The following is a 27,778-nucleotide window of genomic DNA, read 5'->3' on the forward strand; positions in this document are numbered from 1 at the left end:
TGGTCTATTCCTAATCCTCCTTTTGAACAATGGGTAAAATGTTAGCAGTCCTCTGGTGCCACCGCTGTTATGGTCAGAGCATCCGTTATTGCCTCCCTTGCTTTTTTCTAACAGCTTCAGATACATTTCATCTGGGCCTTGTGATTATTTATTTCCAAAGATGTGAAGTCTCTATATATTTTCCCTATCTCTTTATTTATCCCATCCAATGTTTCATACCATAATGTCTGCTTCACCTCTCGCTTTTGTGAAGAGAGATGCAAATCTTTGTGAAGAGAGATGCAAAGTAGTCATTCAAAACCATGCCTATGTCTTCCACCTCTATACACAAGTTCATTTTACATGCATGACCTGCAATAAACCTTGCTGTTTCTTTAGTTGTCCACTTGCTCTTCCTTTTATTTATAAAAACATCTTTGGGTTCTACTTGATTTTACTTGCCAATGCTTTTTCATGCCCTCTGTTCGCTTTCCTAATTTCTGTCCTAATTTCATCCTGCTCTTTCCATCTTCTTTGGGCTTTTCACAGTATTGAGTTATTGGCATCTGACATAAACTTTCCCTTTTTGCCCTTTCCTACCCAATATGTTCCTTGACTTCCAGAGTGTGTGTGTGTGTGTGTGTGTGTGTGTGTGTGTGTGTGTGTGTGTGTGTGTGTGTGTGTGTGTGTGTGTGTGTGTGTGTGTGTGTGGGGAGGGGGGGTGTTGCTACATTTGGGGTCCACCTTTTCTCTTTGCGGAAACATATTTGTTCTGAACCCTCTCGATGTCATCTGTGAATGCCTCCCATTGCTCCACACTGGTTTAACTTCAAGTCACTGTTATCAGTCTATTTTCACTAAATCACATCTCTATTCAGTAAAATTGGATTTTTGCTAAATGAGAACTTTTACTCTTGTTCTATTATCTTGCTTCTCCATAACTTCAGTAAATCTAACTGCATTATTGTAATAGATGGAGAATGACTTGATGCGGCTTGAATTAACAAAGACAGTAGCGTTATTAAATACTGAACAACTGTCCTCTTTGGCTCCAACTACGAGACCTCTTTGACCTGGGATATATGCCCTTGCTCCTAATTGACTCAGCTTCCCGCCTTGACAATCCATAGACTTCAGCCTGTTCACGTGGCTCTCGAGTAAGGATCCCTTTAGGGGCCACATTACCACAATTACAATGCTCTTTCACTGCTGGTCCTCTCATTTGCCCGGATTAATTCCCCAGAACTAAATTCAAAATTGATCCTTCTCTTGCTTGAGTTTGTTTACTGTCTCTTGAATGCATGAATGAATTCTCCTTCTCATACCTTTTAAACAGATTTCATTCCTGTTCATGTTAGATTAGTTGAAGTATCCCACTATTACTGCCTTATTGTTCTCAGAGAATTGCCTCCATATATGTTCTTCTATCTCCCTTTGACTGTTTGGGTGCATTTTGACCAGTGTGATCATCCCTTTTTTTGTTCTTGAGTTCAACCCATATGGCCTCATTTGATGCTCCTTTTAACATACCATTCTGCCTCACAGTTGTGTTTGTTTGTATACCCCCTTCCTTTTCTATTCTCAATTCCATTTGAAATTTATGTTTTGGCACAGCTTCCTTGTTTTTGCACTCTATGCCTGTTATAAAGCCAAGGATCCCATATTCTTTTTTAATAGTCCTTCTCAACTTGTCAGCTTTGACTAATGCCAACCTTTTGAAAGTACACCTCTTGCAGTGTTCTAATCCAATTCAATTCCTCTACTACTCCCTCCTTTACTGTGACAAGATGCCATGGTGCAATTTGAAATCATGTTCTGCAGCTCTCTATTATTAATCCAATATCATTGCCACTACACTATATACAGTGTCAGAAATTCCATCTTTCGGATAAGATACTGAACTGCAACCCTATCTCCCTTCTCAGGTGTCGCAACAAAGCCTATGGCACTCATCGAAGAAGAGCGGGGTTCTGTTTTCTACCCTGACCAATATAAACCTTGAACAATATAACAAATACTGATTAGCTTATCAGTATTTTATTGCTGTTTACAGTGTGCAAATTAGCTGTCGCTTTTTCCGTCGGGACCAGTCTTCACATGAGTTTCACTGGAATGTTTGTTGGAAAAGGTTTTGAATGAGTGAACGTTCTTTGTTTACCACCAGAATTTAAGAAGCAGAAAGACTTGTGTCCTGCCATTATCCTCGCCAACATTTTTAGATGAACTTATTCCAATACACCCCAAATGAAACTTGATGGCCTGAATTCGAGACTTTTATCTGCGCCTCAACAACAATTTTCCTTATAGTGTATTTATTGTGATAAAACTTAATCCATAGTGCCCTGTCCCAATGGCCTGAGTTTTGCCCAGTCAATCACGACTGGGAAATCACAACTTTATTAGTGTTTGTGGCAGGAAGGGAACGGAAGTCTCACGCCCCGCCCCCCGCCCGAAGAAAACCCCCTTGAATCCAGTTAAAAGGGAACTTGTCACTATGGTAATACATCCTAGACACTTTCATTAGGGTAACCAGGGTTTTTCCAAGAGAGTTTGTAAGATTTTCTCTGACCTCTAAGCACTGTCATGTGCAGAGCCTTCCTGCACCCATTTGCATGAGGCTTGCAGCTCACTCAGAGCACGGATTTATTCAGTTCCTGGGAAAGTCAGGGCCTCTACTTCCCCATCAGACCTGCCGTTACCATAACTCATTCAGCAAAGCGAGACCATTAATTGCCAGCCTTAGTGCCCATCTGAGCCAGTGCCAAGACAGAGCAACAATACTAGCTTTGAGCCGCATTTAACCATCAGAACAAAAAGGGGATGAGGCGACATTTCCACACAGCCTGTGACTGGCTTGGCTCCACTCACCATTTAGTTCCTGCTGGGCCATGAACAATAAAAGCTGTGTTCTCTCCTCTTCTCATGTTTACTGTTTGTAACTGCAATTTATTTAAGAAAAGCAACTCACTTGCCCCCTTCATGGTCCCTGAGGATCTTGTTTTTTTTCTCCTCTTTCAATATGTTTTTCCCGTCTTCTCTCACACAGCAGCTATTAACTCCCCGCCGGAATGTACTCCTTTGCGCACAAGATGGTTTCCTCTCTGCCTTGGCATTGTAGCCAATTGGCATGGTCAGGCCTGATCCAATATGGCAATGAGACATTAGGGTGAGAACTGTAACTGACCCCATCTTTAGCATTCTGTAGCTGGACCCACGTTCAATAGACAACATGATTAAAACCCTTACTGAAGCATTGCAAGTGGGCCTCTGACGTATTTCCTTCAAAGTTACAATGGAAATCTGCCACAGCTTTGAAGAAAGTATGAATGTTAAAGTTTGGCCAGAAAGGAGAGGGAAGCAATTGCAATTGGGCAACTGTTCTTTACAGCCATTGTGATTGACATGTAAAAGAATAGTTGAGTGATATACCCACTGGTAACAAGATGACAGAGCAATGAGAGATCTTTCCTGGCAGGCATTCAGGTTTAGAACTTGAAACATACTGCTCAGCGTTTAGCCTGAATGTCCAAGCAATGAAAGAAAAATCAAATGGGAGTTGCCATTATAATAATGCTATGAGGAGTGATAGCTTTCTGGAACACTGAAGGCCTGTACCTGTGTGAAGAGGTGCCATCACGTGACATGCCAACTGTGGGGATTGTGCTATTGGGCTTAGTTGAGTGAAATGACAGGTTGATTGGTTGTTTTCATGGTGTTAACTAGGAGAGGCTCATTTATGAACATACAGCAGAGATTCATTAGGATGATTACAGGTTTGGGAAAGGGATTTCTGAAACTGGGAAGATTTCCAGTGGAAAAGAGAAACAATAAGAGAAGATTTTTTTTATTTATTCATTTTTACAGGATTGCCTATCCCTAACTGCCCTCCATTTCAGAGGGCAGTTGATAACCACATTGCTGTGGCTCTGGAGTCACATGTAAACAAGACCAGGTAAGGATGGCATATATCCTTACCTAAAGGATATTAGTGAATGAATAGGTTTTTACAATAGTCTCATGGTCATCATTAGACTTTTAATTCCAGAGTTTTATTGAATTCAGATTTTACCATCTGCGGTGGTAGGATTCAAACACAGATTCCCAAAGCATTACCCTGGATCTTTGGATTGCTAATCCAGTGATATTTCCACTGTTCCACTGCCTCCCCACCCCCATTTAATAACGTCTGTTAACGTTATGATAAAGTAAATAAGGAAAGATTATTTCCTCCAGTCGAAGTATCAGTGAAAGGAAAAGGGGGTTTCTTAATATGTCAGTCATGGATTATTGGTACGACACTGGCCTCTAAGTCGGACAATTCTGGGTTCAAGCCTGATTCCAGAGGCTTGAGCTCATATTCAAGGCTGACACTTTAATGCAACGTGGAGGGAGTACTTCTCTGTCGGAGGTCCTTTGTGACATCTTGAGGTTGTGAAAGTATCATAATCTTACCGGGGCCAGTCTTTCATCACCATTTACCCTCTATTTATTGCGATATCTGAATGCTGTTCAGTGACCACAGAGTGCAAATCCCCAGTCAATCGATTGCCAGCCTGAGTGGAGCCAACTGGTTTTAAAACCCCCTCTCCCCCCCACCCCCCCTACTCCGTCCCTATTGCGTGAGTCTCCATTCGCCTAATAGGGGAGTTTGTATTCAACATTCTATTGATTGTCTCCATGGCCATCATAATATCCTTCCCCCCTCAAATCCACTTTTCCCCCCGCACCCTTGCCATGGCAGGGTGGGGGGTGGTATTTTTCTTCACTTAGCTATTGGCCTGGTGTCAGTGGGAGGCAGGATGGGATCAGGTGGTATGAAGTGGATGGGCGATCTTTGCTTTCAAAGAGAGCGCCTCAAAGCCACCGACTCTGGATCTTCTTGAGGTCTCGCTTCAGTAGGTGCACTGGTTTCTTTCACTTCCATATCATAGTCCATACCTTCATCGCATAGAGGGACTTGCGTGGTGTTAACCTCCATTTATGGCCTGAGTGGCCATCTTTCTAGCTAGTAATGAGGCCTGTGCTGGCCCGAGCTCCTTATTTAGGAGGTAGTCCAGGTATTTTCTGACAATCTTGCCCTGAATTTGGACTTTATATGACATGGGCCCCGTTTTCATAAGATCAGAGATTCCCTACAGTGCAGGAGGCCATTCGGCCCATTGGACCAGCATTGACTCTCTGACTGAGTAGCTTATCCAGGCCCTCTCCTCTGCCCGATCCCCATAACCCCACACATTTACCATGGCTAATTCATCTAACCTACACAGCTTGGGACACTAAGGTCAATTTTTGTTTCACCATGGTCAGACCACCTAACCTGCACATCTTTGGACTATGGGAGGAAACCAGAGTGCCTGGAGGAAACCCATGTAGAACATGGGGAGAATGTGCAACCTCCACATAGTGATCCAAGGCTCGAATTGCACCTGGGTCCGTGATGCCGTGAGGCAGCAGTGCAACTACTGTTTTCTCCAATGTAATCCAACTGAGGCTGTCCTCAAAGTTCCTCACATGGACTGGGTCTTTGGTTTTGAATGTTCTGTCTGTCCTTACAGAATCATGATTCTTCATCTGGGTCTCTTGTGGGGACTCTGCCCTCCCCACCAGGTTTGGCAGAAGTAAGCTTAATCTTGTCTAAAGTCTCTGTTCCATTAACAATTCCACTTGGGCAATTCCTGTCATTGTGTGAGGGGCAGTTCTGTAGCCAACTAAAAATTGCGCTAGTTTTGTCTCTATGCACATTGCCGATTGCTTCTTCATGCCAAGCTTAAAAGTCTGCATCACTTGTTCAGCCAGGTGGTAGATTGCTGTACTAGTGCGTTTGACTCCATTGGAAAACATGCACCATTGTCAGAGATCAGAACTTCAGGTATCCCATGTGTGCAGAAACTTTGTCATAGTTTAGAGCTCATCTGGTGTGTCTCCGAACATTTGGAATGTGTGCCGACCATAATCAGGAGCAGGGAGTCCAAAAAAGGACCTGGTGAAGTCTACGAGCAATCACAGCCGGGGCCTACCAGGCCACTCCCAAGGATGTAGAGACGCTGAGGTGAAGAGTTTTTAATTGTCTTGGCATGATTCACACTGTTGAATCAAGTCAATAATGTCTGCCTCAAGGCTGGGTCATCATACTTTGCCCCTGGCTAGCATTTTCATCTTTGAAATCCTAGGGTGGGCATGGTATAATTCTACAAATATTGGATGTTGCCCTGAGTGAGGGCTATTATATGGGAACCTTAGAGGGTGAAGCCATCTTCAACACCAAGCTTGTCTTTCTTTGTCTAGAAGTGCTTCATTTCATCTGAGGGCCGTCCTCTGAATCCCCCACACGGTATTATGTTTTTAAATTTAGACAAAACTGGGTCCTTTTGTGTTCGGTCCTTGATTTGCCTTGTAGGTACCAGTGAGGTGTCTAAATAATTGAGGATCACCACAATCTCTCCCATGTGGTGACGAAGCCAGGCTGCCTAGCAGTGGCAGAAGAATCAGTGCATCAGTATTAGTCATCTGGGTCCCGGGGTGGTGCTCTAGGAGGTATTCATAAGCTGCCAGTAACAAGGCCCAATGTTGTATCCAGGTGGAGGCAATAGGAGTATTGCCTTGTCTTCTTTAAAAACTCCAGCAGTGGTTTATGATCACTTGCTATGAAAAAGTGTCTACTGCAGATGTATTGATGGAACATTCTAGCGCTAAAGACAACTGCTAATCCCTCTTTTTCAATCTGGGAGTACCTCCACTCAACGTTCGGCATTGTGCCAGTACTACCCGAGCCCCATAGGAGGAGGCATCGCGTGTCAAGATAAGGTCCGTTTTGGGGTCAAGACAGTAAGATAGAGGACAGAAATTGCTGTTTTAGTCCATTAAAAACTTTCAGCTGTGGCACCCCCAAGACCACTTTTGATACTTCCGTAGCAGGGTATGCAGGGCGACCAGCAAAAAAGCTAAATTAGGAATAAATTTCCTATAATAATTCACCAACCTCAGGAAGAAATTCAGTTCTGTTGGGTTTCTTGGAGTTGGTGCCTCCTTAATGGTCGTCACCTTGTCTTCCACTGGATGAAAGCTCTTGCCATCCACCCAGTAGCCCAAATAGATCATGACATTTGCTTGGAAGACACATGTTTTCCTTTTCTGGTGTATCCTGACCTCCAAAAATTGCAATAAGACCTCTTCTAGGTTTACTAGGTGTTTGCATTCTGAAGTTCCCTGTGACAAAGCTATCATCCAGGTACACTGCTACCTCACTTGGAGGTAATACTCGATTCATGAATCATTGAAAAATGGCACATGCAAATGAAACCATAAAGGGCAGGCAAGTGTGCTCATATTGGCCTTTGTGCATCGTATATTTTTTAGTGATATACTTTCAGGAAGGCTCGTCCAATTCAAGTTGTAGATACACATGGCTCATGTCCAACTTTGAAAATGTTTGGCTCCCAGTTATCTGGGTGTATAGGTCTTTGATCCGGGGCATGAGGTATCCATCAAGTTTAGAAATTCTTGACTGTAAGCTTATAATCTCCACACAGTCAGACCAACTTATCCAGTTTAAGGACAGGAACAATAGATGTGGTCCACTTTGCAAACTGTTTGGCCAGCTTTTCCAGGTGTACCAGTTCTGACTCTACTTTTTCCACTAGGGTGTATGGAATTGGTCTCACTGTAAAATATTGAGATGTAACATTGGGATCGACTTAAATCTTAGCTTTGGCTCCCTCTATTTTCTCAAGCTCTTCTTGGAAGACGTCGGAGTGCTTATTAATGGTTTCGTACAGTCCTCCCATGCCTAGCCTGAAGATCTCGGTCTGATGCATTGGAGCCAACCTCTCCCCATAAGGCTTGGTCTTGCCCCTGTAAAATAATGAGTGGAAATTGAGCCGAGTGCTATCTGTAAGTCACTAGGGTCACCATAGTGCCCTTTATCAGCAATTGTTCGCCTGTGTAGATGGCCTGTCTGGCCTTTGTGCTTTCTATGTTCAGGAGTTGAATACCAGCCTGGAGATGGTTGTAAGTCTGCTCCCTGATAATAGAGACCACAGCCCCAATATCGATTTCCTTTTTTAATGTGTGCCCATTTACTAACAGCTCCACCATTATGTGGATAACCTTTGTTGTGGAGATGCAATTTAATTGCATTGTTCCTGTTCCTGGTTGTAGGCATACCAGCAAGGTATAGTTGTCTTGGCCGTTTTTTAAAAATAGCATGCGTTTTAGCTGACCCTATCTCTTAGCCTTGATTATGGTCTTCTGCAGAGCTTGCAATTGTCTGCCATCTGACACCTACAACCTTCTGGAATATGCTTCCTGGAGTCTGAAGGCTGTCGCTGACTTCCCTAGACCGCCTGGTGATGCGACCCAGACTCCACTGCTGTAAGGGATTCGGGGAGATTTTACTGATACTATTGTTCTCAGTTAAGGGATGGACTTTGCTATCTGACTTTCCGTGTAATTCCTGAGCTCCCTTCTCTGTATTCTCCAATGATACAGCTATCTTAACGACCTACTTTAGATCCAAATTTGGTCTGTCAATAATTTTTTATGGACTGTCACCTTGTTAATTCCATAGACCAGTGTGTGTTGCAACATATCATTTAGGGGTAGCCTGAATTCACAATGCTCTACCAATTTTCGCAGCCTGGTCAGAAATTTGGTGATAGATATCCCAGGGGTTCATCCTGCTGTGTTAAAGCAGTATCACTGGAGTTTTATGGAAGGTTTTGGTTCATAATAGCCTTTTACCAAGTTCACCAATTCATTAAAGGTTTTGGAGTTGTGGACATCTGGATAGGTCAGGCTTTTTATTACGCTGAAGGTCAGGACTCCACATGCTACCAGCAGGATCACTTTCTGCCTCTTGTCCCCCTCAATACTGTTTACCCAAAAAAAGTAACTCCTGCACTCTGCATGCTGGGCCCAGTCTTCTATTCTTGCATTGCAGACTTCAAGTTTCTTAAAAAGAGGTATATTTCTTACCAGAGGATTACTTGTCTCAATGGTAAAGATGGTCCAGAAGGAAGAAAAAGAACTCGCTTTACTCCCCATCGTCAATGTAATAATCTTACCGAGGCCAATCTTTTGTCACCAATCACCCTTAATTTACAGTGAGATCTTCACACCGTTCAATGGCTGCAGATCAGTCCGAGTCTGTCAATGGTCAGCCTAAGTGGAGCCAGCTGGTTTAACTCCGCTCCATCCCTACTGCTCCTTTCCTATTGGGAAAGCCTCCATTTGCCCAATAGGGGAGCCCTTATTCAGTGAAGGTCACAGAAAGATTGATAATTCCCCGCGGCCATCGTAACAGGAAGGCTCTATATAGATGGAAGTCTTTCTTTTTCATTAATTTAAATAAATCAGTATGAATGTAAGGAAAGCAGTTTGTCAAAGTGCCTTAGTTGGACTGTGGAACTCTTTACCACAAGAAAAAGATGTTGCAAATAACATTGCATCCTTCACTGGGAAGTTGGACAAAGAATTGAAAGAGAAGAAAACACTGGGCTATTGGGAGAGTGAGGTAGTGGGATTAGTTTTAGATTGTTGCAGCAAGATATCAGATTAGACACAGTTGAGAAATGGTGTTCAAATGCATTTGTGAATGCACTGAACCTATTGAGGAGATCAGGCCCAGAATTCTCCTCAAACATTTGCTTGAAAACTGACTAATTCATGTTGGTTTATTAAGTGGGAGATCAGAGAAGAATCTCACACACTCTGTGCACTGCAAAGGTCACTAGTATGTATATCATTAAAAATCAGTGGGCAGGGCCTATCCCTGCTGGAAAGGCCGGCAGCATAATGCTGAGTGGGCCATTGTGCATGCACTGATCTGTCAGCACTGAGATCAGCAGTAATCCCACTCTGCTGGCCTCCTGATCACTGGCCAATTCAATTGTTGGCCAGCCCTGCGACCCCCGCATTGCTGGCCTTCTGACCATTCCCAGGTCAGCTCCAAGCCATCCCTCACACTCCACCCTGCAGTCCCAATCCCCCAAGCAAACTGACCCCAGCCCGCCCTGATCGCTAGCCTCCCTGCTTCCCTCAAAGACCCTGTTTGCAGAGTGGCAGCGGGACTCTCCACCTCTACTGATTGCCCTGCCCCCATTAGGCCCCACCCCCTTGGCACTGCCTGTTGGGCAAAGCCAGGGAGCCTAGGCTGGCACTATCAAGGGGCACCCCTCCCGCTGCCCAACCTTCCGGGTTCCCAGTTGCCCCCCTTTCATTCCAGTGGGGTCATCGGGCCACTAATTCCCTGTTAGTGGGGAGCTGCTGTAATCCCCACTGGAGTGAACCACTCTGACAAGCGGTGGGGAGGTGCGGGAAGCAGGAGATGCTAACAGGCCCAGAAACTTCAGTCCCGGGCCTGCTAAGGATATTTAAATCATATTAAAACAATCATTTAAATAATCTTGGCACCACCCTGCCAATTTTGGCATGGAGCTGATGCTGCTGGAAATCCAGTGTTGGGAGACACCATTGGGATGGTTATGTATGCGTGAACCCTGCGAATTGGCTGATGTGAGAATTTCCCAAAACGCTGCACTAATTTTTTGCGTAGCGGGAGGGAGAATCGCTGCCCAGATGTGTCTGTTACTTCCTGCCCCATTTAACTTTCTGCTGGAGTAAAATGCTCATACAGTCTGATCTCAGGCAAGCCTAGTTGAAATCACCCCTCAGTTTTAGAATCCCATTTATAGGTTAACAGAGCTGCTATCCAGTCAGTCGCTCTATAAAGAAATCAGCAACTTCATATTGTATTCTCCAGTTCACTCTCGGCCCTCCTCAAAACTCCAAACATTTGATTTATAACACTCTTATTAGAGACCATGGGTTGATGTATTACCTTCAAGGTACTGCATGAATAAAATTAATGTTAATATGTATATGTTTCTCTGGCCCCTTATGCATTCCCAACTATAATTGCTGCACCGTTGGTGGCTGTGCCTTTGGTTGCCTAGGCCCCGAGTTCTGGACTTCGCTCCCTAAATTTTCTGCCTCTTTATCTCTCTTTTCTCCTTTAAGACACTAAAACCTACCTTTTTAATCAAACTTTCAATCATTTGACTTGACATCTCATTATGTGGCTCAGCTTCCTACTTTTGTTTTATATTACTCTTGTTGAAGTACTTGAGATATTTCATTACATTAAAGATGCTATATAAATAAAAGTTGCTGTTGATTCTGATATATGAGCAGTATCCTCATGGGTCAGCTTGTGTACGCTCTGATTACCTGACTATCTAGAGCAGCTGGATTAGAATAATAAATGCCTGTGTGTAGCCTGTCAGAACAGAGGTGAGCTGGAGATATTAAAGGATAATCTATCTTCACCGTGATGGATAGTTGTCTATATTATTCTGTGGTTGAATTCTCATCAGTCAACATTACAATCACAGTTTCCCATGAGGATGGGCTTTTGGGATTTTGTTTTCCTGTTGATGAGGTTTGTTACATTTTTCTATATTAGTCTGGTGGTCTTTTTGTGAAGCATTTCACTATCTCTTGAAACTACATAAAATGCAGGCAATTGGGAAATCCCAAATATCAACACTATTATACACTCTCCCAATGTACCCGAGGGTTTAGTGGGTAGCCTAGACTTGGTAAATCTGCAAGTGTACTTGACCCTTAATATACTGTGGCTCCCTACAGAAGCCTAAGTGACTCCCTGCAGTGCACCTTGTAGATGGTACCCATGCTGCCACTGTGTGTCAGTGATGGAGGAATTATTGTTTAAGGTGGTGGTACAGTTTAAAAAAATGGGCTGCTTCTTCTGAGATGGCATTGAATTCTTGTGTGTTGTTGTGATGATGTGATGCACTTATCCAGGCAAATTGAGAATAATCCATTGTAGATCCTTGTGGAAGGTGAAAAAGCTGGAGCGGGGGGTGGCAGGTGGTCATTCATTCATTATATCTGAGAGTTCTAGAGTTGGAACAGTGATCTGTCTTTTTAGACAATACTATACTTTACCAGAGAGAGCTTTAATCTCTACAGTTATATCAGAGAATGTCACAAATGGAGCTATATTCTACACTGTTACATAAGAGAGTATAACAGAGGGAGGTGTAATCTATACTGTTATTGTATCTGAGACTATTACAAGGGAGGTACAGTAAGTAGTCTCACAACACCAAGTTAAATTCCAACAGGTTTATTTGGTAGCACGAACTTTCGGAATGTCGCTTCTTCATCAGGTGAGTCACCTGATGAAGGGGCAAAGCTCCGAAAGCGTGGTATTGTGAGACGACTTACTGTGCCTACCCCAGTCCAATGCTGGCGACTCCACAAGACAAAGAGAGATGTAACCTATGTGTTATATCAGAAAGTGTTACAGAGTGAGGTGTAATCTTTACTTTTAAAGTTTATAAATTTAGCTATTAGTGTCAGAAGTAGGCCTACACTAATGCTGCAATGAAGTTACTGTGAAAATCCCTTAGTCGCCATACTCCAGCACCTGTTCGGGTACACTGAAGGAGAATTTAGCATGGTCAATGCACCTAACTCGTATGTCTTTTGGATTGTAAGAGGAAACTGGAGCACCCAAGGAAGCCCACATACATGGGGAGAACGTGCAAATACCACACAGTGACTCAAGCCAGGAATGAAACCTAGGTCCCTGGCATTATCAGGCAGCAGTGCTAACCACTGTGTCACCCCACAGTCGTTAAATGCAAGAGTGTTACAGAGCGAGGTGTAATCTATACTATTATATCAGAGAGTATTACAGAGGGAGCTGTATGCTATACTGTTATCTCAGTCTTTTATTCATTCATGGGATGTGAGCGTTGCTGGCTGGGCCTTGTTTTCCATTCCTAATTGCTCTGAACTGAATGGCCTGATAGGACATTTAAGAGTCAACCATGAAATGACTCCTCAGAGACAGGTTTGGCTTCACCAGATACCCTTTAATTACACTCATAGAGTGCTGCTGGTACAACAACAGAATCTGGAGTTCTACAAGGCCTGACACTCCCAGTTTTATTTAAATGAGGCTCCCTGATTGGGCAGGCTGTTATGACCTCAATCAGGGCCATCTTTTTTGTGATGGCCTCTATCAGGAAATTCATACTCCAAGGGGCCAATCTCTAGTCTCTCGTTGAAGTCACTACACCCCTTCCCTCCCTAAATCTAAGGAATCTCAGTGGTCCATGTGCCTCATAGGTCTCTTTCAACATTTCAGCACTGGGTCTGGATCCCCATTCCTTCCACATCAGCATCCGATGTGGGAGGAATGTATCTAAAAGGCACCTGTTTGCATCACCTATGATGCAAACACCAGAATTCCAGTTCACCCTCTTCATCAGGCAGCAGAGGAGTGGCTGCAGCTTCATCTGCAGTGTCCATTTCAGACTCTGAGGCCCTAACTACGGGTGGAGAGATGGGGCTGGTGGCTGGGGAGGACTTTCCTTGGTTCTTGGCCCGCTGGGCAAGCTTAATCTGGGGCAGAATTGTGTTCCCATGTTGAATTCTCTGGGTGCTATTTCAGCAGTGGCATGGGGTGGGGTGGGGGTGAGAGTTGTTCTATGATTGCATAGCCAGCAGGAGAGTTTGGTGTGGATAAATGCTGCCGGCTGTTTTCTTAACTCAGCTTTTGAAGTCTGGACCGTGCTCCCTGCAAGGCTGTTCAATGCTGCATGGTATGGTGCCATCCTGACATGGCGAATCGCATTCAACTTCATGAATCAGATGAACTCTTAACTGGCAAAAGCTGGTCCATTGTCAGAGACTAGCACCTCGAGGATCCCATGTTCGCAAATGAGGTGCAGTGTTTCCTCACTGTTATTGTTCTGGTCACTGAATGTATCCTATGTGCGTCCGTCCATTTTGAGTGAGCGTCTACTATGATCAAGAACATCGAGCTCATGGATGGGCTACACAATCTATATACAGCCAAATCTATGGTCTACTTGGCCATTCCCATGGGTATAGGGGAGCTGCTGGTGGCAACTTCTGTCCTTGCTGGCATTGCTGGTGCAGACCCACAAGTGTTGCTCCAGCAAACATAGCTCCTGGCCAATACCTTCATTTTGGGCAATGCTGGGTGGCTGTGATGTAGTTCAGCCAGCGTAGCAAAACGGCCTGACTCAGGGCAATCACTTATGCCTCTCATAGCAATATTCCATCTTCAACCATGAGCTGCTCTCTTCCATTCCAGTAAGGGTGGATTTGGCCTTTCCGTTTCCCCCATCAGTACTAAGTGTTTAATTTTTGAGTGTACAGGATCCTTTTGCATCCGAAGATGTATATCATGTGTGGCCACTGGGATTGTATCCAGAAAATTCATAGCCATTACTGTCTTTTCTACTTGGAATACCACCAATGGGGTGTCTGCTAACGGTTGCTTACTTAAGGTATCTGCATTTGCCACTCACCCTCATGGCCGGTGCTCCAACTGATCATTGTAAGCAGCCAATAATAATGACCACCACTGGTTCCCAGGCAATCCTTTCGAAGGTGCCGCCTTGTCCTCTCTTAGTAGTCCGAGTAACGGTTTCTCCATTGTTCTCCAGAAAATCAAGCATGCTAGTGATATCCCAAAAGGTAACCTTGTATTGATAGAAACCCTTTAAATTATTGATCGTGGAATATTTCTGCAAATCCTCATCCAGCTGCAACTGCAAATAAGTATGACTCATTTTTAATTTCAAGAATAAGAGTTCCCTTGCCAACTTTGCATTTAAATCTGGGGAACTGGTTATTTGTCCGGCTATGAATTATGGTTTATTGTTTGTTTAAAGTCCCCACAAAGATGGACTGAACCACCTGACTTCAAATCAGGCACCACTGATGCTGCCTGTTCCGCAAACTGGACAGGTTTGTAATAACTCCACGGAGGCGAAAGCCCTGTCACCAGGTTACTTTATTTATACCGTACATCTGTTTACAGCCAGCTCTCCAATTGCTCCCTGCTGAATGCAGGCTGGGAGTCTGACACACCTGCTCTAAATAGGGAGAATGAGGTTCACTGATTTAACCATCAATTAGGACTCATCAGATATTTCTTTCCAGGTCAGTATACTTCTTTACAGGAGGACTTGTCAGGTTGTTCATATTCTAGCAAACCAACCTCATTAGCCTGGCTGAAGTTATCACAGGTACCTTCTCGATACCTTCTTGTTCAAATCTTCTAATTTCTGTTTCCACTTTTCACCTAAAAGCAAATGGTACCGAATGGGCCTTGTAAAATCGCAGGACTGCATTCTGATTGATATTTAATATCGCTTTGGCTCCTTTTATCATTCCTAGCCCTTTTTAGAAAACTTCTGGGTATTTGAGCAGGACTTCACTCAAGCTCCATTTTCTAACTGGAAGGTGTTTACCCAACCCAGATGGATTTCTCCAGTTTCGCCTCTTTAGGCTTGTGCTCGAGCTTTCCACTACCATTAATGGTAGCCTATCCAGTTGCCTTTTGTAAGAGACGGGAATAAAGGTTGTATCCACAATTCTCAGAGCTCCCCTGTATAAGTCCTCAGTCTTGCTGAAGTCTTGGTTAAGGTTAAGGAGTGGAGTCCAGTATGAATTTTACTGAACATTGATTTTCCTACCACAGATAGGCTGCGCCTGTATCGACCTCTGTTAATACTGGATATCCATTTAATCTTACGTTTATTTTAATTGGTTCTGATTTGGTCATTGCTATGCAATTTAATTGTGAGACGTAGGTAAACCTTCCAGGATTTGCACTCTCCTAAGTGTTGTCTTCTTAAATCTAGGTCTTGCAAAGTTATTTTGCTGCTCAATGTGGCAGACTGGCAGCAGTTACAATATCTTGCAGGATAGGATTCTGAAGGGACTGTTGGCTGTCTTTCAAAGCTTGTCTTTGTTTTGCGGCTGTCCCATAGGCAGACCTGGGTTTGCTTGTATCTGATCCTTCCTGAGGGTGGCTATGTAATTGCCTACACTCAAGTGGTGGTCCCCCAACTCAGTTCAACTGGCATGAGTGTCCTCTTTCATCAGAATACCTTGCAAATCATATGCCCCATTATTGTCACCTTTGGCAATGTTAAGTCCAGCTGCAGCACCTGTTTATAGTCCAACAGGGGTTTTTGGATAGTCACATTATTTATCCCACATACCAAATGGCCCCTTAGGATTTCATTAAGCATCAACCCAAATTCATTAGCTTCTGCCAGTCGTCTCAACCTCAAGAAACTCTTGACAAACTCCACTGACTCCCAGATTGCCAAGTAAAACCGGTACCTTCTCAGGATCAGAGATGGCATAGGGTCATAATATCCTTTCATTAAGTCCGCCAATTCCTGGAAGGACCAACCCTGGCTTTGTCATCAACCCACCAACAAGAGCGGTGCCGTTGTTGTCTGGCATGAGGATCTCGACCTTACAGGGACTGAGCGCTAATTCTCGGATGCGTCCTCCTACCTCTCCCTAATCATGACCCGAGCTAGGAACATCAAGCCTCTGTTTCCAGGACTGTCCACAACCTCATCTCCTCTGGAGAACTTCCCTCCACAGCCTCCAACCTCAGTCTCCTAACCCTGGGCAGCCTGCTTCTACCTCCTTCCCAAGGTCCACAAACAGGGCTGCCCTGGTAGATCCATCAGCCTGTTCCTGCCCCACTGAACTCCTATCTTGACTCCATTCCCATGCCTCTTGTCCAGTCCCTTCCCACCTACATCCATGATTCCTTTGATGCCGTACACCATGTCAACAACTTCCAGTCCCCCGGCCCAAGTAAACCACCCTGCTCTCCTGCCCACAGGTCCATCCTTAGCCCATTGCAATGTTCTGGGGAACCCCAAGGCAAACTGGAGGAACAGCACCCCATCTTCTGATTAGGCACTTTATAGCCTTCTGGGCTGAACATCGAATTCAACAACTTCAGAGCAGGAACTCTCCCCTCCAGCCGATTTCTATTTATTTTATTTCATTTCATTTCGTTCTCTAATTTATTGTTCTCTTTCTTTCCATCCTCCCTCCCCCACCACCTCCCCCTTCTTCATGTCAACTGCCACATTCCTCAGGCAGTCCTTTACCAAACTGTATCTTTGTTCTGCCATTCACACATCCTGATCACTTAATGGACACTTCCAACACCTTCTCAGCCTTCTGCACACTCGTTTATATTCCCATTTTCCCATTCTACATCCTACACCCTCATAATAAAACTCTGCTGATTCTCTTTGCTCTCAGCTCTGACGAAGGGTCATCCTAACTTGAAACCTCAGCTCTATTCTCTCTGCACTGATGCTGTCAGACTGCCGAGATTTTCTAGTGTTTTTCTGTGTTTGTTTCAGATTCCAGCATCCACAGTATTTTGCCTTTATCCTGGAAGGTTTTGGCACCTGGACCTCCAGGAAAGCAAGGCTGTGAACAATGGCAAATGCCATGAATCCACAAGCAGTCAGAAGCATGACCTATTGCTTTTCATCTGCCACAATGTCATTAGCCCTAAAAAAGTAACACATGCGTTCAACATATTGGGCCTGATCCTCCACAGCAGGGTCAAAAGAGTCCAGTTTCCCCAACAGAGGCATGTTGCCTGAAAATGGCTTACCCCCAATGTGTAGTGAACAGTTAGTGAGCAAGTTCCTTTGGGTCATTCTTTTTCCTTGTCACCAGCGAAATAACTCGTCAGAGGTCAGTGTCCCTTCACTAGATTCCTTTATTTACAAACTCTATTTCATTCATTGAGTGCTTTTGGTACAACATCAGAACCGGAGTACCAGAAAACCTGACACTCAGGTTTATATACACATGAGACTCCCTGATTGGACAGGTAATTATGACCTCAGTCAGAGAGTTCATACTCTAAAAGGCCAACTTCATGTGCCTCGCTGAAGTAATTACAAATCATATTGTTGTAGATCTGGAATCATATGTAGGCCAGACCCTAAATGTTATTAGTAAACCCAATGGGTTTTTAGAACAATACCAGATTTTTATTGAATTCAAATTTCAACATCTGCCATGGCAGGATTATGAGTCAATGTCCCCTAGGTCTCCTGATTACTAATCCAGTGACGATACCATTACGCCATTGCCTCCCCACAGTGTTACAGAGGAAGCTATAATCCGTTTTGATAGAAAAGCATTACAAAGGGAGCTGTAATCCCCATTGTAACAGGACAGAGTGTGACAGAAGAAGGTGTAATCCACACTGTGATATCAGACAGTGTTACAGAGCAAGCTGTAATCTATACTGTTACATCAGAGATCGTCACAGATGGAGCTGTAATCTATACTGCTGTTTCAGAGAGTGTTCCAGAGGGAGGTGTAAACTGTACTGTTATATCAGAGAGTCTTATAAGAGGGAGGTGTAATCTCTAGTCGTGTGGAACAAAGGGACCTTGGTGTGCTAGTCCATAAAACTCTGAAAGCAGAGAGGCATGTTAGTAGGGTACTGAATAAAGCATATGGGACACTTGTCTTTATCAACCGAGGCATAGATAATAAAAGCAGGGGAGGAGTCATGTTGGAGTTGTGTAGAACTTTGGTGAGACCACAGCTTCAGTACTGTGTGCAGTTATGGTCGCCACATTATAGGAAGGATGTGATTGCACTGGACAGAGTGCAGAGGAGATTCACCAGGATGCTGCCTGGGTTGGAACATTTAAGTTATGAGGTAAGCTTGGGTTATTTTCATTGGAGCAGAGAAGACTGAACGGGCGACCTGATCAACATGTACAAGATTATAAGGGGCATGGACAGAGTGGATATGGAGCAGCTATTCCCTTTAGTTGAAGGGTCAGTCACGATAGGACATACGTTCAAAGGGGGGGGTGTGAGGAAAAACATTTTTACCCAGAGGGTGGTGACAGTCTGGAATGCACTGCCTGGGAGGGTGGTAGAGGTGAGTTGCCTCACATCCTTTAAAAAGTATCTGGATAAGCACCTGACGCGTCATATAACATTCAAAGCTATGGGCAAAATGATGGTAAATGGGATTAGGTGGGGTTCAGTTGTTTCTCATGTGTTGGTGCAGACTTGATGGGCCAAAGGGCCTCTTCTACACTGTATGATTCTGTGATACAGTTATATAGAAGATGTTCCAGCGGGAGCTGTAATTTATACTGTTATAGCAGACAGTGTTACATGGGCAGCTGTAATCTGTACAGTTATATCAGAGATTGTTATGGGGGGGTGTAATCTACACTTATATCAGGCAGTGATAGTGACAGAAGTGTAATCTATACTGTTATATCAGGTAGTGATATTGACAGAGGTGTAATGTACAATGTCATCTCAGAGCGTTGCACAGAGAGGTGTAATCTATGGTGTTATATCAGAATGTTAGAGAGGGAGTTGTCATCTATATTGTTATAACAGATTGTCAGAGGGACCTATAATTTGTGCTGCTATATCAGAGTGTTACAGAGGGAACTAATCAGTATTGTTTTATCAGATAGTATTACAGAGGCAAGCATAGTCTATACTGTTAAATCAAAGTATTACAGAGCAAGTTGTAATCTAAACTGTTATATCTGAGACTGTTAGAGAGGGTGTTGCAATCATTAACAAAGATTGTGACAGTGGGAACTATAATCTATGCTCGTACATCAGGGAGTGTTACGGGGCAGATGTAGTCTATAATGTGATATAGATTACATCTCACTCTACCAATCTCTGATATAACAGCATAGGTTATACCTCCCTCAGTAAGACACTCTGATACAGATTCATACAGAGGGAATTGTAATCTATACTGTTATATCTGAGAATGTTAGAGAGGGAAGTATAATTGACACTGTTTTATCAGAGATTGTCACAATGGGAGCTATAATCTATGCTGTTATATCAGATATTTGTGACAGACATGTGTAATTATAGTGTTACTTCAGAGAATGTTATAGAGACAGGTGTAATCTATAATGTTATATCAGGTACTATTACTGGGGGGGGGGGTATAATCCATAATGTTATACCAAAGAGTGTTACAGAAAGTGGTGTAATCTATAATGTTATATCAGAGTCTTACACAGGGAGGTACAACCTATACTGTTTTAGGACAGCTTGTTACTGAGGGAGGTGTTATTACTGTTATGTCAGAGTGTTAAAAAGGGAATCACGATCTTTACTGTTATATTTGAAAATGTTAGAGAGGGAGGTATTATTTATAGATATATCTGTGATTGTCATAGAGGGGGCAATAACCTATGCTGTTATATCAAAATTCATTAAAGAGGGAAGTGCAATCATTAACATTTTATATCATGTTACAGTTGGAAGTGTAATATATATTATTACAGAGGGAATGTTACAATTATACTGTATATCATAAATTTTTGCAGACATAGTTGTAATCTATGCTGTTATATCAGAGAGTGTTACAGCGTGAGATATAATCTATGCTGTTATATCAGAGAGTGTTACAGAGGGAGTAATCTACCCTATTTTATCTGAGAGTGTTAACAAGGTGTCATTTGTACTATTATATCGGTGTGTGTTACAGAGAGAAGTATAATCTATACTGTTATATCAGAGGGTGTTACAGAGGAAGGTGTAATCTATACTGTTGTTACTTTGTAATCGAGCTGCTGCTACATGGTACTCACCTGTCTGGCCCTAAGATGGATATCAAAGGCCTATGGTCTGTCAGAAGTATATCAATGCCTCCATATAGGAAGTGACAAAACTTGATGCCAAAGACAATGTCAAACCTCCTTTTTCCACCTGAGTGTATGTCTCCTCAACCTTTATCAATGATCTTGAAGTGAATATGATGGTTCTTTCCTCCCTGTTTGTCATAATATGGGACAGGACACCCCACCCTATAGGGTGAGGCATCACATAACAGCTGCAGTGGTAATTTTGGGTTGAAGTGAACAATCTCTTCAAAGCCTGCTTTACCACCAGGTCGGTCTCCTCATACTCTTTAGTCCACATCAATTGATCTTTCTTCAGCAACGAATGCATTGGTTTCAACACTGTTGTCAGTAGTGATTAATAGCCCCAAAAATAACATCAATTGGGACACTTTCTGGTCTTGGAGGCTTAATGATGGTCTTCATCTTCTTGGACACTTCGTGTAACTCATCGCTGTCAGTTACATGACCCAGGCACTCAACTGAGGCCTTAAAGAATGCGCATTTCTCTCTCTTGACTTCTAGGCTATGCTGCTGCAACCACTTCAAGGTGTTCTCCAGTTTCTTTGAATGCTCCTCCTCTGTTGGACTCATGACCAAAATATTGTCCACTGGACTCCTGGCAACCCATCCAAGATTTGATCCATGGTCATGTGGAAAAGAGCCATGTCATCAATGTCATCTTCACAGCTTTCAACTGAGTATTCATATTGACATCCACACCTGTGATAGTTCAGTGTTCCTGCATTCCATTTTTCAATAGTCAATAGTCATGTCAATAGTCACATGGCTCAACTTCATCAAGAATTGGTCCAGCTTCATGATGGTGCAGAGGTGGCATGCCAAGAGGAAGCCACTTATAGTGGAAAAGGTCCCTGTGTCTGACTATCCTTAGCAGTGGCTATGAATCCTTCAGTACCTCCATTGGCAAATAGGCCTGCGATAGGTCCATTTTGGAGGATTTCCTTCCCCCTGCCTGGCCACTGAATAGATCCAGACTGGGAGGAAGCAGGTATTGGTCTGCACGTAAGGCTGGGTTTACTTTCACTTTAAAATCCCCACAAATTCTCACTGACTTTTCTGATTTCAAACCTGCAACAATTGGGGTAGCCCATTCTTTGATGGTCACTGGTTCCAACACACCCAGATCCACCAATCGATCCAATTCAGCCTGCACCTTAGGCCTAACAGCGTAACCCCAATAGCGTACGGTACTGGACATGCCTTTAAAGATCTTGGACAAACATTCTACCTTCAGCCGCAATTTAACCTTGACACCCTTCATTTCTCCAAGTCTTTAAATTTTTCCAAAATATTTTGTAACCTTGTGTTCACGTCCGCCACCCTATTAACCATATCCGAGTTCAATTTCAACTTCTGTAACCAGGGAGCATCCATATAACGCAGAGTGTCACCTCTTACCACATATGGTGGTAATTCTGCACTTTGACTTGATTTACCATTATCACATGTACTGAGATACAGTGAAAAGTATTGTTTCTTTGCACTATACAGACAAAACACACCATTCTTAGAGTATGTAGGGGAGAAGGAAAGGATAGGGTGCAGAATATAAAGTTGGAGTTATGGGTAGGGTGAAGAGAAAGATTAGCTTAATATATGATAGGTCCATTGAAAAGCATGATGACAGCAGGAAGAAGTTGTTCTTGAGTTGGTTGATATGTAGTTTCAGACTTTTGTATCTTTTTCCCGATGGAAGAAGGTGGAAGAGAGTATGTCCAGGGTGCGTGGGGTCCTTGATGATGCTGGCTGCTTTCCCAAAGCAGCAGGAAGGGTAGATGGAGTTAATTGATGGGAGGCTGGTTTGCACAATGGATCAGGCTATGTTCATAACACTTTGCAGTTTTTTGCGATCTTGGTCAGAGCAGGAGTCATACCAAGGATTGATACATCTGGAAAGGATGCTCCCTGTGGTGCATCTGTAAAAATTGGTGAGAGCCATGGGCTTTCTTAACCGTAAATATGAAGGGACCAGAACAGGTTGTTGCTGATCTGGACACCTAGAAACTTGAAGCTCTCGACCATCTCCACTTCATCATCGTTGATGTAGGCAGAAACATGTCCTTCACTATGTTTCCTGAATTCGATGACTAGCTCCTTCATTTTACTGACATTGCGGGAGAGGTTATTGTCATTGCACCATTTCAGTAGTTTCTCTATCTCTTTCCTGTATTCCATCTTGTCATTGCTGTAGTAATTAATAAGTCCTGAAAACCTCAATTACGACATTTTCTGGTCTTGGGGCCTTAAATCCTGGAGATGAGAGTGTTGGCTTGTGAGGAGAGGCTGAGTATACTGGGGCTATACTGATTGGAATTCAGAAGAATGAGGAGAGATCTTATAGAAACATATAACATTATGAAGGGACTAGATAAGGTAGAAGCAGGAAAGTTGTTTCCACTGGCAGGTGAAACTAGAACTAGGGGGCATGGCCTCAAAATAAGGGGGAGCAGATTTAAAACTGAGTTGAGAAGGAACTTCTTCACACAAAGGGTTGTGAATCTGTGGAATTTCCTGCCCAGTGAAGCAGTTGAGGCTACCTCATTGAATGTTTTTAAGGCAAAGATTGAACAGCAAAACAATTAAGGGTTATGGTGAGCAGGCGGGTAAGTGGAGCTGAGTCCATGAAAAGATCAGCCATGATCATATTGAACGGCAGAGCAGGCTTGAGGGGCCAGATGGCCTATTCCTGTTCCTAGTTCTTATGTTCTTAATGATGGCCTCCATCTTCTTAGACACCTTGTGCAACCCATCACCATCTATTACATGGTCCAGGTACTCAATTAAATCCTTAAAGAATGTGCATTTCTCTCTTTTGACTTAGGAACATAGGGATTAGGAGCAGAAGTAGTCAACCCCTTCATCTCCAGAATCAATCTGGTGAACATCCTTGGAATTGCCTCTAATGTCACCACATCCTTCTTCAAAAAAGGACACAATACTCCAGTTGTGATCTCACCAATACCCTATACAATTGCAACAACACTTCTCCTTTTCCAATAAATTCAATTTGCCTTTTTATTACTTGCAGCACCTGCATGCTGACTTTTGTGCGATTCATGAACATACACACCCAAATCCCTCTGCCTAGATGTATTTTGAATCTGCTTTCCATTTAGGTAATTTGAATTTCTATTTTTTTCTGCCAAAATGGATAACCTCACGCTTGTAGGCCGTGCCCCCTCAACTTGTTTGAGAGTTCTCCGGGTTCTTTAAATGCTCCTTCTCAGTCAAACGCATGATCAAAATATTGTTCAGGTAACACTGGACTCCTTGCAACCCACTCAACTGTACCTTCACCTGTACATAACCTTTGAGGGGTACACTTGATCTGCCCCGTATCAACTTCCATTTTCACAGTTTTCCTTCCTGTTGAGGGAGAACCCAGAAACGATCGGCTTCAACCTGTACCAACAGAATGTTCAGCCTTAACTCTTGTTTCTCTGGACTGTTTACTTCCCCTACAAACCTGGCTGACTCCCTATCCTCTCCATGGCTGGCAATGTGGACCTTTTGTTTTGCCCTTCTAAAAGCTCCCTTTTCATTTCCCCTCTCTGCGCTACATGCACCCGGCAGTTCTGGGTAGTGTGACCAAATTGCTTGCACGTGCAACATTGGCCTCTTGTGTCTAGAAATTCGACTCCCTATGGGATGTCCTGCCTCATTGGCGGCATTCTGCTAACAGCACCAAACTCTGGGGAGCTTCTTGCTACTTGTGCACCTGGGTGCTGACAGCCAACTGCTTTGCTTCCCTGGTGGCTAACTCCAAGAAAGTTGCGGTTGCCAGCATGGACTTAAACTGTAAATTATGTTCAGCCGATAACTTCTGTTGGATGGCTTCATGCCAGAGGTCACAAACCAGTTAATCCTGTAAGGCATCCTGATGTATGTTTCCAAACTCGCAGTGCTCTGCCAGCCTCTTCACAGTTGCCACAAATTGAGCAGAGGACTCCCCTTTGAATTGGTCTCACTTAAAAAATCTGAAACGCTCTGAAATCATCATTGGCTTTGGAGTGAAATGATCTTTTAAGTGCACAATTTTCGCTAAGTCTTCTCATACCAAACTTCTTAAAATTGCGAACATCTTGCTCCTCATGTTTCTTAAAAACACCAGTATAACCAGGTCATTGCACACCTTATTTGCCTGGTGATAAGCACTGAAGTACTCTATATGAGGTGTCCAGCTCTCTGCCTCTTTGTTGAAGGGGCCTATGGCACTGAAACTGGCCACCATTTTGTTTTTCCATTGACAAGAAGATTTTCCATCAAACGAGTCTAGACTGAAGCCTCCTCCCGCTGCCACTCGCACCTACCCGCAGTCCGAGTCCCCTCAGGACCTGCTTCCATGACAACTACTCACTCCCTCGATGACGGTGGTTAGCGCACCTTCTCTGCCATTGAAGAGAGCCCCGATCCTCTTTGCAATCGCTTCCTGCAATGTTTTCAGCCAGCTTCCAAGCAAGTACTACATTCCCCCTGAATGGACTGTTCAAATGAAGCAACAGTGGTCCTTCTACCTGTTCTTCGTAAGGTTAGTATAGTAAGAAGTCTCACAACATCAGGTTAAAGTCCAACAGGTTTATGTGGTAACAAACGCCACTAACTTTCAGAGCAGTGCTCCTTCGTCAGGTGAGTGGGGACCAAATAATTGTTACCAAATAAACCTGTTGGACTTTAATCCGGTGCTGTTAGACTTCTTGTTGTGTTTACCCCAGTCCAACGCTGGCATCTCCACATCATGACTTCGTAAGGCTGCCATGCTTTGGTTCCTTTCCTGTGCTGTCCTTCAAAGTCCGGTGTGATGCACACAATCCCCTCCCCCCACTTTCCAGAATGGAAGACCAGCAGAATGTGTAAGCCATGAAGCAACCTCGTCATTAGTTGTTATGCATGCGCCCATTGACTAATGGTGCCTCGAGAACCATGAAATAGACTTGGTAATTTGAATACTGGGAGCTTTTTATTGTAGGTGTTCAATGTTCCAGAATTAGACCTAAGGCTGCACAACCCACTCCCACAATGGGAGGAGTTAATCCCTCAGGGTCTCCTGATTGTACTTTTAAAGGTGCATTATGTACCTCAACGTACATTATATACATATAGCACATGATCTATACCATCACATCAGATGTGTAAATAATACTGTTATATCAGAGAGTGTTACAGAGTGGGATATAATCTATACTGTTACATCAGAGTGTAATTGAGGGATGTGTAATCTATACTGTTATATGAGAGAGTGTAACTGAGGGGAGTATAATCTATACTGTTATATTAGAGAATGTTACTGAAAAAGATGTAATCCATGATATATTAGATATTATTACATAGATAGGTATTATCTATAACATTTAACATAGAGATTGTTACAGAGGGAGATGTAATCTATATTGTTGCTTCAAAGTTTTCTACAGAGAGAGGTATAATCTATACTCTTACCAGAGATTTTTATAGAGGTAGTCAAAATCTATCCTGTTTTAACTGAGAGTGTGGGGTGGGGGAGGTATGATCGAGATTTATATCAGGGATTGAAATGGAGAGAGCTATAAACTATGCTGTCATATCAAAGAAAGGTAAAGAGAGAGGTATAATCTGTGCTGTTACATCAGAGATTGTTACAACAGGAATTGTAATTATACAGTTATATCAGAGAGTGTTAAAGAGAGAGGTATAATCTATACTGTTACAACAGTGTGGTACCAAGGGTGATGTACTCCATATTATTGTATCAGAGAGTATTACAGTGAGAGGTATAATCTATACTGTTATAACAGAGAGAGGTATAATTTATACAGTTATAACAGAGAGAGGTATAATTTATACTGTTATTACAGAGAGGTATAATCTCTGTTATATCAGGGAGTGAAGTGTAATCCATAATGTTATTCCATATGTTGTTACAGAAATAAGTATAATCTATCCTGTTATATCAAAAATTGTTAGAGGTTGTAATCCACACTGTTATATCAGAGACTGTTACAGAAGGAGATGTATTCTATAATGTTATATCAGATACTGTTACAGAAGTAGATATTAAGTATACATTTATGTCAGTTTTTTACAGGGAGAGCTGTACTCCAAACTGTTATATCAGAAGGAGTTACAGAGTGAGGAGTAAGCCTCACTGTTATAGCACAGATTGTTACACACAAAAGAGTAACCTGTACTGTTTTTTTTAATCTTTTAGGGCAAACCAAATGTAACCTACATAGTTGTATCAGTGTTATAGTGGGAGGTGCAATCTATACTATTATATCAGAGTTACAGAGGGAGGTGCAATCTGTACTATTATATCAGACAGTGTTACAGAGGGAGGTGTAATCTATACTGTTATATCAGAATGTTACAAAAGGATGTGTAACTGTTACATCAGAGAGTGTTACAGAGATAGGTATAATCTATAATGTTATAATCAGAGAGTGTTACAGAGATAGGTATAATCTATAATGTTATAATCAGAGAGTGTTACAGAGCTATGATATAACAGTACAGATTATAACAGTATAGATTATACCTATCTCTGTAACACTCTCTGATATAACAGTACAGATTATACAGAGAGTGTTACAGAGATAGGTATAATCTATACTCTTATATCAATGGGTGTTACCAAGCATAGTGTAATCTATATTGTTGCATCAGACATTGTTACAGAGGGAGGTGCAATCTAAAAGTGTTAACAAGAGAGGTGTTCTCTATAGTGTTATATCAGAGTGTTACAGAGGGAGGTGTAATCTATACTGTAATATCAGAGAGTGTTATAGAGGGAGGTATAATCTATATTGGAATATCAGAGAGTGTTACAGAGGGAGGTATGTGGGCCGAAGGGCCTGTTCTGCGCTGTAATGTTCTATATTCTATGTTCTATGAGAGAGTTTTAGCGGGAGGTATAGTCTATACTGTAATATCAGAGTGTTACAGAGGGAGGTATAATCTATACTGTAATATCAGAGTGTTACAGAGGGATGTATAATCTATACTGTAATGTTGGAGTGTCACAAAGGGAGGTATAATCTATACTGTAATATCAGAGAGTGTTACAGAGCGGGGGTGTAATCTATGCTGTTACATCAGTGTTACGGGGGGAGTGTAGTATATATAGTGTTTGATCAGTGAGTGTTACAAATGGAGGTCTAACCTATATTGTATCAGAGAACATTGCAGAATGTGATATCACCTGTAATGTTATATTAGTGTTACAGTGGGCAGTAAAAGTGGGCAGTATACTGTTATATCAA

General features: G+C 42.8%; 1 protein-coding gene across 4 annotated transcripts in view; it reads left to right on the forward strand.

Moving 5' to 3' along the window:
- Window positions 1–27,778, forward strand: part of LOC145343954 (excitatory amino acid transporter 2-like) — a 181,092-nt gene that overhangs the window by 36,243 nt on the left and 117,071 nt on the right. Inside the window, exon 1 of one of the 4 annotated variants that reach the window (XM_080190530.1) lies at window positions 11,348–11,416. The exons of the other annotated variants lie outside the window; for them this stretch is intronic. Coding sequence (XP_080046656.1) covers window positions 11,376–11,416 — 41 coding nt within the window. The 5' untranslated portion in view covers window positions 11,348–11,375. Of the gene's footprint in view, window positions 1–11,347; window positions 11,417–27,778 lie in introns of those variants that run through there. 4 annotated transcript variants of the gene reach the window in all.

Source organism: Carcharhinus amblyrhynchos, chromosome 6 (assembly GCF_965287045.1).
Source record: "Carcharhinus amblyrhynchos chromosome 6, sCarAmb.v2.hapA, whole genome shotgun sequence".
Classification (NCBI taxonomy): domain Eukaryota; kingdom Metazoa; phylum Chordata; class Chondrichthyes; order Carcharhiniformes; family Carcharhinidae; genus Carcharhinus; species Carcharhinus amblyrhynchos.